The 15,596-nt window shown below is 37.8% G+C and overlaps 1 protein-coding gene across 1 annotated transcript in view; it reads left to right on the forward strand.

The window, feature by feature from the left end:
- WDR64 (WD repeat domain 64) overlaps positions 1–15,388 on the forward strand; it is an 82,000-nt gene extending 66,612 nt beyond the window's left edge. Inside the window, exons 21-29 of the mRNA XM_054822110.1 lie at positions 312–445; positions 1,822–1,927; positions 3,619–3,680; positions 4,104–4,213; positions 5,014–5,199; positions 7,446–7,545; positions 9,421–9,501; positions 9,686–9,719; positions 10,457–15,388. Coding sequence (XP_054678085.1) covers positions 312–445; positions 1,822–1,927; positions 3,619–3,680; positions 4,104–4,213; positions 5,014–5,199; positions 7,446–7,545; positions 9,421–9,501; positions 9,686–9,719; positions 10,457–10,530 — 887 coding nt within the window. The 3' untranslated portion in view covers positions 10,531–15,388. The remainder of the gene's footprint in view (positions 1–311; positions 446–1,821; positions 1,928–3,618; positions 3,681–4,103; positions 4,214–5,013; positions 5,200–7,445; positions 7,546–9,420; positions 9,502–9,685; positions 9,720–10,456) is intronic.
- The last annotated feature ends 208 nt before the right edge of the window (positions 15,389–15,596 follow it).

The following is a 15,596-nucleotide window of genomic DNA, read 5'->3' on the forward strand; positions in this document are numbered from 1 at the left end:
GACCACTGTCGTGCAGTCCTCCTCCACTCTCACTGGTGCTTCCAGTTTCTGTGAAATCTGTTGCTGTGCTCTAAATAAGGTTCCCCCACATTATGGAGCAATAGTTCTGGCTCATTTAGATAAGATCATGAAGATCATTCTAATTTCTTTTCAGTTGTCTTTTAACCATATCTGTAACATTTTCAGAGTAATGCCATCTTGATGATGGAGTTTATTTTCAAATTTATTTTTTTCCTAGTGTTATGTAATTTCTGTACATTCAAAAGTACTAAAAATTGTTGAGACAATGTATGATCATTTGTGTTCCAAAGCAGAAGACACAACTAGGTATAAGAATATCCAGTGCTTGAAGATGAACGTACAGTTATCCAAAGCTGTAGCAGGACACTCACCAATACTGGCTTCTGCTCATGAAAATGGCTGTATCTGCCTATGGAGTATTCAGGTAGCTATCTGAATTCCTTTGGGATGGGACTGGACCATGAAGAAGGTAATGCTACTAATATTTGGAAACATGCTTTTTAACTAGCAATTGCAGCAGCAGATGTTTTATCGCATTTTTTGGTTAATAATTTCTTCCACAGACACAAATTAGTTCTGCTTTAATAATGGTAGCACACAGTAATGGCAAGTGGAAAATGAAGAAACATGATTTTTAATAATTATAACAAAAACTGACTGTAAAGTTATGTGAAAGTCTAGAGGTTGATTTTTCACCCACATCATTTACCTTCTAAGAAAGGATGATAGGCAAGGCAGAGTGTCCTACTCTCAGAACAGGAGAAATGTGTCTAGAACATTGCACAAGCCAGCTAGCACTAGTAGTGTTACAAATCAGGAGAGAATAACATCCTAATACATAGCGTCCTAACACATAGTGTCTACTGCTATAATCAGTTTGTAAAGCCAGTCATGTAACAGAATGCCAATGGCTTAGCTGTCATATCACCTCAGACCTGTGAGACTCTATTCCAGAAAACATGTTACTCTAAACAAGAGACAGTACATGCAGAAAGATGGGAGAGTACCATGATATGACTGGGTAATATCGGTCATTGTGGCAGACAGTGATCACAGTATGTCGGCCATGTAAGGCTTTAACAGGAATCCCAGCAAGGCAAGTCATAGCGAGAATTTTTCAGAAAGACAGTGACGTATCTTTGCAGATGTTTTATGCAAAAATAGAATACGATTGTAAATGTCCCCAAGTACAGTAGGTGTGGACTTTGTTGGGTTTTGTTCACAGTTGATATATTAGTGTGCTTAGATTCCTGTAGGAATCTCCAAGTTCACGTGATGATATCATCACTGACATGATTGTCATCATCATTACATGGATGACACAGTCAAGATTCTCCTTATCAGCAAGACTTTCTTCCTCACCTCCTCTCAAACCTGAAAAGATAATAAGGCATGAAGTCTACTAATGCTTGCCTGAAAAATATAAAAAGTTGTTGAAGGAGACATCATGGGTCCATTTGCAGCAAGAAATGATATTTCAGTAGCAAATGAGATCATACTGATGATATTCCACAGCAAATGAGAGATAAGAGGTAAAGTAGGGGTAGGTACAGATAGACTGTGAATTGCCTGAAAAGTGAAATAGCTTGTTCTTTTGATGTAGAAGAGATGGCAATCAGAAGAAGAATACATCCCAGTAGATTAGGAAACTATATTTTTAGCTGCTTTCTGAATAGACAGGAGCTGAGTAACACTGAATAGATCAAATCAATGGCACTCAACTTCTGATGCATTGATAAGTATTTTTTTCATGTAGACATTATAAAGAGAAATATGTGTTTGTTTATTCATTTATTTTAGGGAAACTTAGTGAAAGAACTTATGCCATTTTCAAAATATCCTTCAGTTCCTCTGACAGCACTATGTACAGACATCTCCACTAAAATGCTTTTGGCAGGCAGTAAGGGTGAGTAAATTTGTTAGTCATTCTGTTGAGGACAGTTCGTAGGACCACAAAATATCATGTAAATGTGCCAGAAATGTGGAAATGAAGGTCCAAATGCTGCCAGACTTTTTCCATCAAAGCTATAATTAAATAATTGAAAAAGGTATTTTCTAGTATGAAAGGATGGTAGATTAAAGCTTAGCATTACATAGCATTATCAGTAGAATTGTTTTCATAAAAGACATTACAATTTTCTTTATTCACAAGTCCTGCATATACTTTTCATCTGAATTACTGTATTAATACCAAGGGCAAAGATTACTACTAAAACCAAGCAAAAATTTCATGTCCACGGTAATAAAACTAAATAAAGAGCTGCAGCTGTGGCTCCCCCAAGAGCCATGATTCAGACACTGATATGTAGTGCAGTCATGGCTTCAGCAGTGTGCTGCTATATAAGGAAAGAAAGCACTTGTGGTTTGTGCTAGCAGCGCATTGATAGACTTTTAATTTCACACCAAATCTGGCTTTCATTTGGCAGAAAGTTCAAGAGTTTACCTGCTGTCTGATTCTCCTCCAAACCTTTAGAATCACCCTGGCAATTTTCCTCTTCTGCATCTGTCATATGAGGTTTTTGTCCTTTAATGTGTCACTTTTCTTCTAAAATACCTATTAGAACTGTTCCTGCCAGCTTCCTGCTCTTACGCTGTCAGAAGCTGGATGAAGCAAGGGGCTTTTTCCCATTTGTTTCAAACCTGAGCAGTAGCTTGACGCTAATGCTGAAAATGAAGAAGAGTTTCCATTCCCCATTGATTCAAATCAGTAAATGAGTTCAGGAAGGCAGCATACACTGAACAGGATTTTAATCAGTGTGGAAATGTATCCACCCTATTACCTATTTATCTGATACTCTCCCTTTGTCCTTTTGTGTTTGTGCCACTGTGTGTTTGCTTTTCATGCTTTCCTCACGCTTCTTTTTTATCTGCAGTGCTACTACCAATTCCTTGCTCCGATTACAGATTTCTCCTTGTTAGGAAAAGGTCAGCTTCTCTGTCAGCCTCCTTGCTTGCTTGCAAATGTACAGTCCTAGAAACCAGATATGACCAGTCTGAAGGTTGGAATTACACAAAAGATTCCTCTGTCTCGTAGTAGAAACAAGAGATAAGAGGCAAGTTCATCAGGAAAGAAGGAGCCTAGGCAGGAAACGGGGCAGTTGTGGGTCATAAGGAAAATGATTCTTTGATTCTAGCTTCACATGAGTGCACTAAAAGGTTGTAAAACATTAAGTTTTCATTATGTATGCAATTAATCAAACTTTGTCCATTTTAGCAGGTTTGGAAAACAGCTTAATGCCTAGGAAGCTCTCATAGCTAGTTTGTGCAATAGATAACTGTCTTGACAAGATGACTCTTATTTTTTACTCATGTCATTTAAAGAAAAAACTTTACGTTCTTTCCGTTTCAAATCTATCCAGTTAGTGACACATTGCTCACAAAGAGTATGTGTATTTCTTTGCATGTTAATGAATGGTCCATTATTTTCTACTCTGTGCTTGACAATAAGATAGTGACATTCACCGTAAAATAACTTTCACTGACCTGTAATCCCTGCTTCATTCTGCCCAGTGTTTACCAAGAGCAGATCGTAGCAACTGGTGAATGGATAGCACTACTAAAATTTATTGATGTTTTGCTTTTTCCTTTCTTAAACAGAGGGACATATTATGCGCTGGAGCATTGCCTCATTCTTAGAAGACCCACAAAATAATAAAAATGTAAGGAAAAATATGACAGATTTTCTTAACTTGAACAGTATACCAAGATAAGACAAACAGAGAAAAATGGATTCAGAGCTCTACAGGGATTAAAAATGTTTCCTGCACATAAAGGTCATGTCTTTTGCTTGAAATAATAACTTGATTCTGTGGAAGAAAAAAAAAAAAAAAAGAAAAAAAGAAAAACATAAGTAAACTGCTGTTAGCATTATTCCATTGTGTTCAAAGAGGCTACATTAAGAACGAATTTATCCATGACCCCTGAGTGATGTTTCTACCATATGCCATTTGCAGGCTGTTTCATGGAGGGATTACTTTTTCACCTGTTTTAATTATCAGCCATGCTGATAAATCCACTAAGCTAGCAACCATGGTGGCATACATAACTGCCTGAAATGTGGTTATGTTGCTTTTTTCCCTCAGCTAATAAAGGAGGAGCTCTGCTGGAGGGCACACTCTAATGAAGTGGTTGACTTATTTCATGAAGAGGAGAAAAATGTGGTAGTGACAGCATCCATTGACGGTTCAGTCAGGTATAAAAATGACTAATACTTACTGCTATGGCCAGTCAATTGAACTGTCTCCAAAGTTCCTCTTCTTGCTGGACTTGTATATAGGCTAGAACTTAAATAAAATACAACACTGGGGGCATTTTCTGCTCTGCACGTGAAAGAACTAATTTTTTTAATGTAACACTTCCAATTTTCTCAGGAGGTCAGACCTTTTGCAGACTGTCATTTTCTTTCAGCAAGGTGACCTTGAATGCATAGGCAATGGCACCATCATTTTAGAAATGACCTCCTGTTCTAATTATATTTTAGCTTTCAAAACTTGTTAAATTGACATGGGTCCTAAGCATTGTGTCCAACCAATGTTTATGCAATCAAACCATCGCAGTCTGAAGATGCTTTATAGAAAACTGTAATTCCTTCTTGGCTAACAAGTACATTTGAAGGGATTTCTTCTGGGGTTTGGGGGGAATCAATGAGGAAATTTTGTGTAGATCCTGCTCTGGTGGCAGCACCTTACTGTAGGAGCAATTCAGGATATTGGTGCCTTTACTCCTCAGTTTCGTAATTATAAAGATGAACTGTTTGGTTGTTTTCTGATTTCCACAACATCCTTCTGAGAATTTTTTTACTCTCAAGTTACTTACATTATAAACAGTGAACTTCAATCTCATTGATTTTTTTTATATGAATAGCATACTGAACTCTAGAACAGTGCTGCAGAACTTGATAATGTAGACAGATGTTTTGTCACTTTTGTTCTACTTCTGTAAGTATTCATTTTTCCATTCTGTCCTTTGGCACCACTTCTACTATGTCTGCAGGCTCTGGCATGCCACAAACGGATACTATCTTGGTTACTTCGGACAGCCTAGGAAGTTTGAATTAGCAGATATCAGTCGGTTAATTTTGCCTTGTGATGTTAATAACTTTCCTACTATAATTAAAGAGGAAAGCAAGCATATGGAAAAGAAGAACTTTGAATATCCTCTAATGCTGGACAGGGACAAGTAAGATCTCATACATTTACATATATGTATGACTGGGGGAGCAGTTCTGAAAACATACTTAAAAAGCAACTTTCACCTGAAGGTCAGAAAAAATATTGGTATTTCCTATGTGCTATTTAGAAAAGTCCTTTTTAAAAAATTTTTTACACAGCATGGATAAATCTCTTAATTGTTATGACTAGGTGTTAAAACACAACACTAGGCGACAGTCAGGATTAGGTGATGTTCAGAATTTGAATTCAGTAATAGTGATGACTAGATAATTATCTCAGATTTTAGCCTAATTAGGGTCTGCATGTTATGTACACTGTTCTGGTTAGCAGCCTGTTTCCTTTCCAGTTTCACAAGCTGATATACTTCTGGGTTCCCAAAAAATTTATCAAAAAAGCTTAATGTGAATAGTTTCAACCCAAAACCAAATATCTCTGTAAGAATAAACCAAATTTAATCTTTCATTTTAAAAAATGGTCTTCTTAAATTTGCTGGGATGTTATGGATATATTCATACACCTCTGATCATGATGCTCTGACACTGGCATAAATGTTGCGTGTTCAATAGCAGTGTTGGATCTCTCTCCTTCTAGGTAGAGTTCTCAAGGGATGTGGGTTAGTTACAAGTCAAGCCAGCGAGCCTTGGCCCTCTAGCTTAAGTCATATTTCTAGTCCTGGAGCTCCCTGGTTCATTAATTAGTGGGTTCACCAAATGAACATAAATACTGAAGCAGGAATCTTCATGGGAAACATGCACATTGCTTTTAGTCACAAAGCAGTCCAAATGTGGGAAAAATTACTTCAGGGCTTAAAAAGTCATGCATGCTTTAGTGGTAAGGTTTCACATACCATGTGCATTTTTAGGCTGCCTTTTAACCAAAGCACTTTGGGACAATGGGAGATCTCTAAGGTGCCTTTCTGTTACCTCATTTAGGTCTGTATCCTGCTAATACTTATTATTCCATAAAGTTCTTACTAATGTGAGTAGTCCCAGTGAAGTCAGAACAGTGACTCATCAACACAGAGAAGTGCTTGGCTGTGTTTGAAGGACTAACCCCTGAAGTCCCTTTGAATAGTCAGCGGCTAGTTTGAAACCTCTGGAATCAAAGATACAAAAATTAAGCCAGCTAAGTTTAAACAAAATTTCCATAAATGACATGCCTGTGTCAAACTGTGACTACTTTTTGAGGACCTTTCAAATATTTCAGTAAAGTAAAATAGCTATCTTACATTTGAAAGACATTAATTAAACAGCCTGGAAGCAAATGACAAGCCTGCTTAACTGTGCAGAGAACTGGGAGAAAAAAAAAAAAAAGGCGGCCACATGCTGTGCAATAGAAAGTTTCAGTCTTATAATTTCTATATGCTCTGTGTGCTCTCACCTCAAGAGCAACTTGATCCCTCTCGATTAACCATACCAAATCGTGTAATGGATAGCTAGCCAACTGTCAGCCAAAAGGCTGTGTTACCTATGGATGCTACGTTTTGATGTCTACAGGATACAGGAGCTTCTCTTGGGTCAAGTCAGTTATCTTCATGATGCTGCTACAATTTGCTAATTGGATAACTATCATATAAGTCACTAAGATAATATTTTAGAATCTCAATTAACAAATCAAGTTACAAATGCTATTAACAGATATTCTCCACATGTGGATATACCTGAAAAGGTACAAACCCAGCCGAATAGCATAGGTGCTTAATCAGGTCATCTATTGAAAAATGTCAGCAGGTAGATAGACCCATATACAAGAATAGTCTCAGTTTCTCTCTGTAGTTTATAATTCCTTAGCTTGTGTGATCTGACTTGATTTTTCTGATTATAAATGAAACTGTGTTAATCTACACTAACAGACACTCTAGATCATTTCTTCTTGTGATTAAATTTGGAAACAAGGTATATGAGCAGAGGAAACCTTCATTGTTATGAAAGTGGCATACAGGAATTGTAGTCAGAACTGACAGAAATGCTGAAAAGCCATTACCACACAGCAAGTTAGCACCCAGTTGTGGTAACCAGTGCTTTTTATATTAACATTTCCAGCTTCCTAAAGATGATAAGCCAGTATCTCGATTGACAGTGTTAGTGAAGTACTTCATGACACCTATGAAAGTCATAATATAAATTATATTTTGAAGATATATAGAATAATTTATACTTAAAAATAATTTTATTTTGGAGCCAGCTAAGAATGTTGCATTCAAAATTGGTATTTTGATAGAAGCATCAGATTTTTTCTCTCTTGTGTGTACAGGTGGAAGTCACTGACCAGACCACCTTCAGTTTTAAAAAAGCCTAAACATATGGACATAATTCAGGACTTGAAGTTTTTCAAAGCTCTCACTTCTCCCAAGGTAGCTAATGTGTATGACAAATTTGTTTCTGTTCTGTGCAACATATAGGAAATGCAACTGTATTTCTCATTTAGAAATTAGCCATAAATAACACTACATAACCTTCTCATTCAAGCTAGAACAAAAATGCATAAACAGAGGGATCAAAGAAACTTCTTTAGTTTTCATTCTCATTGTTTCACACTTCTAAACTCCAATTTAGAAAGTAGCACACACTGATTCACTTGTTTGGTTTAACAGCATTAAAAAACCCCTAGAATTTTCACATGCTCCAACGGAAATCCTAAATATTTTAAGTGTACTTGAAGGAAGTGTGAAAATATGAGAACAACAATGAATCCGTGGTTATACACGACAGTTCTTTCAGGGCTCCCATGAAATCAGAAACCAGGAGAGTTCTGAGTTATTCTAGCTATTGTTATAAATACTTTCTAGAATTCTAATTGAATAATGGTAGAGCTCCTCCATCTTTACCTGACTTAGCCCTTTAAAATCATGGGAACAGATAAAACTTCTCTTGCATTTGTAGTACAAAAGGAAAAAGATACAAATCCTATGGCTACTTGCCAAAAAAGCTTCCATTAACACCCTTCTGACTACTCTTCCCCAAAGGGAACAGCTAGCGAGGGGTCTGAACTCTTGACATCCCCTCCTAAAATTTGTGGTACTCTGAGTCTCCTGTGTACCAAAATCTGTTATCCTAATGCGGCCAGCTAAAGTCCAAACAGCAGTCAGTAAAAGACAACATTACTCCCCGTGACCCGCTACTTTTCTCTGTGTACCTCAGGTGAAAGGATGACAAGGTGAATGCTATTTGGTGACTGTGCAAACACCTTGAGTATATGATTAGCTCACCATAATTCAGTTGTCTTGTCTTTCTGACATGGGTAATGCCTAGTAATTAATGCACATGAGTAATGTTTAGAATTAACAAGCAGACCTTGGAACAGATTCCTTTAGGAATGTTTTACATTGTTGAAGATGTGGTATTTCTTAAACTGTTATTACTGCAGCACACTCAGTAATGTATTAGTAAGACCATGGAAAAATGTAAGTAGAAAATCTCTGTAAAATGTACCATTTCAAATTAAACTCATGTTTTCAAATTTGATGGAAACGAGGGTTCTTTGCAATATTTCAAGCTGTAGGTGCATTTCTTTTCCTTTCTGGAGGACCATAAATTGGCCTCCTAGGGTGAAATCACAGCTATATCAAATGTCAGGATTCATGTGAGTGTGGATGGACTGTCAAAGCACCTGAGGTATTTTCGCAAATTCAAAGCTTTCAACAGTTGACAGCAAAAATGTCTTGTTCATCTGCATCTTTCCAACTGGCTGCTGAAGTGTTTGTGATTTGCAAAGCCCAACAGAATGCCAGACTGACAGCCCTGTGATGGAGCTATCATCTGGGAGGGAGTTCTTACTCCATGACCCCTTGGCTAGACTTCCACTCTCCTCTGATAGCATGCATCTACCAAACCTGACAAGTACCCTGAAAATTATTCCTTTATTGAGCTTATCCAAGGTATTAATAGGTGAGAGAACTAAGTGTTTAAAACTAGTTTTAACTTAGGCAATAAAAAGCATTTTGCTGTTAACTGTCTTGATTTTGTGTCCCTTGGGAAGCTGGAATTTTGCTGGGTTTGTATTTTCTATAGCAGAAGAATGATCCCCTCCTAATTTTAAAAGAAGTTCAAGGCAGCCTTTACATGGTACAAAGAAAACCTGTGCATAAACCATCATCTCTCTACATAGTAATGATATACATTTCTTCAGATAACGTGAATGTTACCATGCAATTCAGTAACAGAAGTAATGTTTTCATTACCTTTTGTCTTCAGCTAGTAACGTACTGACTTTGACTTCCCTTGGTCAGATCCATAGACAACCTGTGGAAAGTTTTGAGTCTGGAAACAGAGAGGCTGGTGCAGTATTTGGGTTTCTTCCTATATATGAGGTAAGCACAAATGTTTTCTTTTCTACCTTGTGCAGTGGCATTCATACAGCAGAAGCCATTAGCACTAGTAAATTACTACAATCACGTACTCTGAATTCTATTGTTAACTGTCTGCTTCTCGATTTAATTTTCTAACATGGTACACATTACTACCTATCCAACTCCATTCTCCATTTGGTGGAAGCTTGGGGAGCCAGATGAAGACAGCGTGCCACAAAGTGAGTATTTCAGACATTTATGTCTCCTATTCAACCTCACATCATTAACTTTTTGCTCAGACTCAACTCTTTTAACCAGCCCAAAAACTATTGATTCTTATCTGCACAAAGCTTCGGCTATTGTAAGTTAATACTGTTTTATGGGTACTATTGATTTGATTTATTGCAAGCTGTCTAGCAAGGCTTCCTAGGTTGTTCCTCCTATGGAGAAAGACCAGAATGTCCACAGCCTTGTCTAGCCCACCTATCATAGGATGGAAAGAATCAACTCTAGCAGACGTGCTGATCTCTCTCTATAGAAGGTACCTAGAGAAATAGCTTGGATGAGACTCCTAACATCTAGATGGCTAGCTAGGTGGGATGAATAGGGTACTCTGCATTCAAACATATATGACTTAATGTTTGTGCATGCAGCATTACAGAGCATATCAGAAAACTCAGGAGCACGCTGTTCAAATAGTTAGCACATATGCTATTCTTCTGACCATTAATGTGCTTTGGAAGTCAATGTTTTGTTTTATTCCAGAAGAAGAAAATACAATATAATGTGCCTTGGCAAGTTAGAGGCAACTAAACTGAAGCCAATGGCACTGAAATGGATTTATAATAAAATGAGATCAGACTTTTTCTGTGACATACATAAGCAACAAATAATTTTTTATCTGTGCTGTCAAAAAATGCTGCCAAAGTGGTCTGTTCACCTAAGTTCTTTAAATTTTCCAATTTATTTTTTAAAGGTCTTCAGTGGAACAAAGCTGAGATGTCCCGTCACACTGGATGGACAATGGAGACAGGTTTCAGTGGAGAATAGGGTCAAGACAAATAAACATAGCATCCATCTTCAGGAAAGTGGATTAGCAGGTTCCTTATTTCAATTTTTTTCTCTGTTTTCTTTTCTATTATATTTAAATCCATTTCATTAGGAAGTAGAGCATACAGAAATCAAATCTTTACTTCTATTCCAGTCCTTCATGCAGAAAATAAATTCTAATAAAGCCAGTGTATGATTATAACAAGATACTCACAGAAAAGCCCATCTCACTCCACTTTTTGATGGTTAAGAAGGAAAAGCACCTTACCATGATTAACTGCTTAAAGATTCAGAGCCACAAATCTGCAAAAATTCTTCTTTTGCTAGCCACACAGACTTCTGTGAAGAACACGAAATGTTACTCCAGAGGTACCGCTCTAACCTTTCTTTCATGTTTCATGAGCTTTGGTGTCCTTGGATAGGCAAAGAGTTGATGGGATGTTCCACAGGTAGCACACATATGCCACAGTACCCTAGTCAAATGTCTCCTTCCAAAAACATTTAGATTTCCTTGTTAGTCATGTGGAGATAAGACAGAAGAAAGATTGAGAATTACATTCAAATAATGAGAAAGAGCCAAATTTAAAGATACCTGGATTTAAATCACAGCATCATAGAACATGCCATCTTTAACTCTGTGCTATTTTCAGCTGAGCTAACTTTATATTAATTAAACGTAATTACAGAAACAGAAAAAGCAAAAACCAAGCAAAGCTCCCTGCAATTGTTTTGTTAATGCTATACGGACAAGTCTTCAGAATTATCATTCTAATACCTTTTAGTGCCAATATTTTTGTTTGTTGAGAAGGTGCCTTGACCAGAACTATTAACAGAATGAAATGGTCATATTACCCAAAAAATTAATTTTCAGCAGATCAGATTCCTTCTGATTTATGCTATTTTGTTGTAGAAATGCACTAACATGTCATGGTATGGAAAATCTGTTTTGATAAGATTTTTTTAAATTAGTTTTTCTGATCACTTTACTTCCTGCCAGGTTTATGGGCAAAATTCTGATCCCTTGTTGCACCAATTTAAATCTTACTATGCAGATTTCAAACAGGAAAAAACACTATAGGTCAACTCAATTGACCTCAATTATTTTCATCATTTTTATTATATAGTACAAACCAAGCCTAGGGCACAGTAAATGTGTTTAAAGGAAGGTCAACGTATGATTCAGGGGGTATTGAAGGTGAAAATATAACAGCATTATTTTATCATTATTGTGATTCAATATGAACTCCTTACACTGAACTGTTGTAAACAAGACCAAAATTTGTAAAATTTTCTCAGCATATTTTAGGGTGATCAGACATCATGGTCCTTTTCAGCAGTTGCCAGCGGCTGTTTATTTAATGAGAGGCTAGTAACAATGTTCTGGTGGATTTTCTGTTAATTGAAAGTCTTCAACTATTCCCCTCTGGGATGTGCTAAAACCTACTTAACACCTTCCCTATTTTTATGATTGGACTCTGAACCCTTAATCTAAAACTAAACCTTTGGATAGCACCAGAAGAGAATTGGCAGATGTTGGAAACTGATCTCACCAATGTTGAAGAAACCAAAGCATAGGTTTGTCTCTTTTCTTCTTCCATGGCACAGTAATGTCAGAAAGCTTTGGTCTTCTGATGTTTTATTCTCTATTTTCATCTACATAGGAAATCCAAATATTTAACTAGCACAGGTAATAATAGAATCATATTAAACAGCATCTTTCACCCTTTGCTGCATAATGAACTCCCTTCTGCTTGGGAAGGTATATGGCAAAAGGGGAAGGATCTTGGGTTTATGTAAAAATCATTCCTGTTGAAATCAGTGGATAGCCCACTCAACATTTAGAAATTCATTATGGCCCAGAAACAAAGATCTTAACCAGGCCCACTGTAGTAAATATTATGTAAAAGAAAACTCACTTGCCTGAGATCTCAGATTAGGCATCTGCTTCCTTAGGGAAGATGCTGCAGAAACTTCAATAATCAGAAATGGGTAGAATTGATTTTATACTCTGACAGAAAAATATATGAATTTTAGTGCCAAAGGAGATTGGCTGTATCATCTAGTCTAAGCGTCTGGGTGGCACAAGCCAGAGAACCCATCATGAATATCTTCTGTGGCCAAATGCCTGTTTGTGTTACTGTTTTGGTTTCCAGTTGAAGGCAGCATCCTAAGGTTCTTAATGTACATCTGCTGCCAGTTATTCTCCATGTCAAAACCACAGGTTTCCTCTCTGCTCTGAATCTGCCCAGTCTGGACTTTCATATACTGGATATTACGCTGCCTTTTTTCTGCCAGATTAAGCTTCATAAACCATCAAAAATCCTTTCCAGAGATGATTATTCTTAATCAAAGAAGTCAAAGTCTGCTCTCCATGCTGTAGTCAACTTGTCTGATCTGAGAGTAAGGAGCAGGTTGGGCATTTTAGCTGAGAGGCAGCGCACTGCAGCTTCAGGAGCCAGCTCAGGTCTGGTGGCAGCGTGTTACACTAACATGGCACTCGGTCTGAACTAACACACCCTGTCAGCTCCGATAGGTCCTGCACAGGTCTGGGTCCAGCGTCCCTGCAGATGCTCCCCAGGGCCTCTGGTTCTGTTCTCAAAAAAAACCCCTATGAAACAGAAACTCAGGGGAGTGTGATACAGAGAAATTACACCTCGCACTCTGTGAGCTATTCTGAATGCAGAAGCAAAGTACGAACGATGTTCTCCTTTACCCAGGTTCTATCAGCCTCCCAGTTACTCTTGATAGCAAAGTTACCTGTAATTTGAGCTTTGTGAGTCTCTCACTACAGGGCAGATTTCTGTAGCCTTTTTATCTCTTTCCATCACAGTGGTTATCTTTTTTTTAAGTGCCTGCCTCAGAACTCCATTTTACACTCAGAATCTTAAAAGCATCAGATAAGCAACAAGGAGTTAATATGCCCTGCTGTTTCTGCCTGTTAGTTCCTTGCTTGTGCTTTCAAAGAGCACGATCATCCTCTAAGCCAGAAGAGTGCATGCTGAGCTCATATTCAATTAACTATCTGTCATGATTTCCTGAATCCTTCCTGGCATTTCAGCATTCCAGGACAGTGGCATAACATGACACAGGTCACAGAATACATATTCTATCATCCTTTGTCTGGCTGAAGGTACAGATCCTTGCCAAGTGTGTCACCTTAGTGAGAATTTAGGATAATCCGTGTAACTAGTGCCATTATTACCCACTATTTGGGGGAAAATAGCGGGTTTTCTATACTACTGGTAATGAACAGTGTTTGATCTGCTGGCCTTCTTGGAAAGGCTGTCTTCTGATGAGCTGAGTATGCAATGACTTGCAATGATTTACCTGTCTTCAACTTGTTACAGGACTATGATGGATTTTGGGGTAATACTGCTCTTTTTCAGCAAAATATCTTGTGGGAGTATATTAAAAAATATTATGATCAACTGTACTGGGATCTAGCTGGGATGAACCTCATTTTCTTCATAGCAGTCTATATGGTGCTGTGTTCTAGATTTGTGACTAAAACAGTGTTGATTGATAGCACACCAGTGTTTTGGCTATTGCTGAGCGACGCCAGCACAACATCAAGGTGGTTTTTTCCCACCCTCAGTGAGCAGCCCAGGGGTGCACCAGAAACTGGAAGGGGACGCAGCCAGGACAGCTGACCTGCACTGACCAGAGATATTCCATACCATATAATGTCCTGCTCAACAATAAGAGCTCATGGAATGGAGGAGGAAAGCAAGATGTTCACGGTGATGGTGTTTGTCTTCCCGAGTAACCATTATGTGTGCTGAGGCCCTGCTTCCCAGGAAGTGGCTAAACATATGCCTGCTGATGGGAAGCAGTGGATGAATTCCTTACTTTGCTTTGCTTGCACATTTGCTTCACCTTTTAAACTGTTTTTATCTCGACCCATGAGTTTTCTCGCTTTTGTTCTTCCGAATCTCTCCCCCCATCCCAGTGGGAGAAGTAAACAAGCAACTGGGTGGGCGCTTAGTGTCTGCCAGGGTCAACCCACCACATTAACCAACCTTGTGATTAAAATCAAGCTTGTCTGACAAACCAAGTGGCATCAGATAAAGTGTAATCTGCCATTTACTGTTCCCTTTGCATGCCCCATGATTTAGCAGTTAGCTTATGAAAGGTAACACCCCTGCAGTTCCCTGAGTCCTGTTTGCCTTTGAAAGACAGCTACATCAGCTGTCTTCCAGTTACCTGAAAATTGCCTAGTCTTCGAAGATTATTAAAAATGAACAGTTCAGGTTCAGAGAGCTCCTTACCCATTTCTTTTGATACCCTTATGTGTCATGTTTTATCATTGTGTAAGATTTTCTTTTTGGTATTGTACCTATTTATAGTTCAAACGAAAGTATTTTACTGTGCTTGCAAGATGCAGATATCCCATTTCTCTTCAGTTTATTAACTGACTGTTTACTTCCTCAGAACCAACTATTTACTCATTCTTTTCCTTTTACCAAAACTTCAGCACTGCTAGGATTTCATAGGTTCTTAATTTTTAAATTTTAGTCTTTTCAGTCTTGCTGCCTGCTCCCTTTGTTTTTCCTTATTAATTGCCCGTGTTTTGCAAGAGCTGATTCGTGATCATGTCTATTCATGCCACTATATTCTGCACTGTGCAGAAGAGCTCATCCATAATGTAATACTATTCCCAGTAACAATCAAGCGTTTAATCCTATGCTGAATGACATCAATGGAGCAGCTCTCAGGAGGGAACCGTGCTGTAAGGAAAACTGTCAAAAATGTATGATATGTACGTGTTATCTTTAGCAGCCTTCCATCCAGTTACTACCTTACTGTTGTGCTATTTAAACTGTGACAAAATTACAGTGCTATAATGCTCTCAGACTTTTTTTTCCACAATTCATTAAATTAACAAAACCTGAAGTAGCTTACAGTGTGTGTCATTGCTCAGCATTACTGTTTCCTTGAAGAGTTTCAATTCCTAGGGCTTTATAAACACCAAATGGAAACTGGTCCCGGCCCCAAACATTTTATACAATGATATTATCCAATTATCTTAAGTGTCACAAGAAAAGCAGAGACACTTAATTTCTTTG

The sequence above is a fragment of the Grus americana genome, chromosome 3, assembly GCF_028858705.1.
Source record: "Grus americana isolate bGruAme1 chromosome 3, bGruAme1.mat, whole genome shotgun sequence".
Classification (NCBI taxonomy): domain Eukaryota; kingdom Metazoa; phylum Chordata; class Aves; order Gruiformes; family Gruidae; genus Grus; species Grus americana.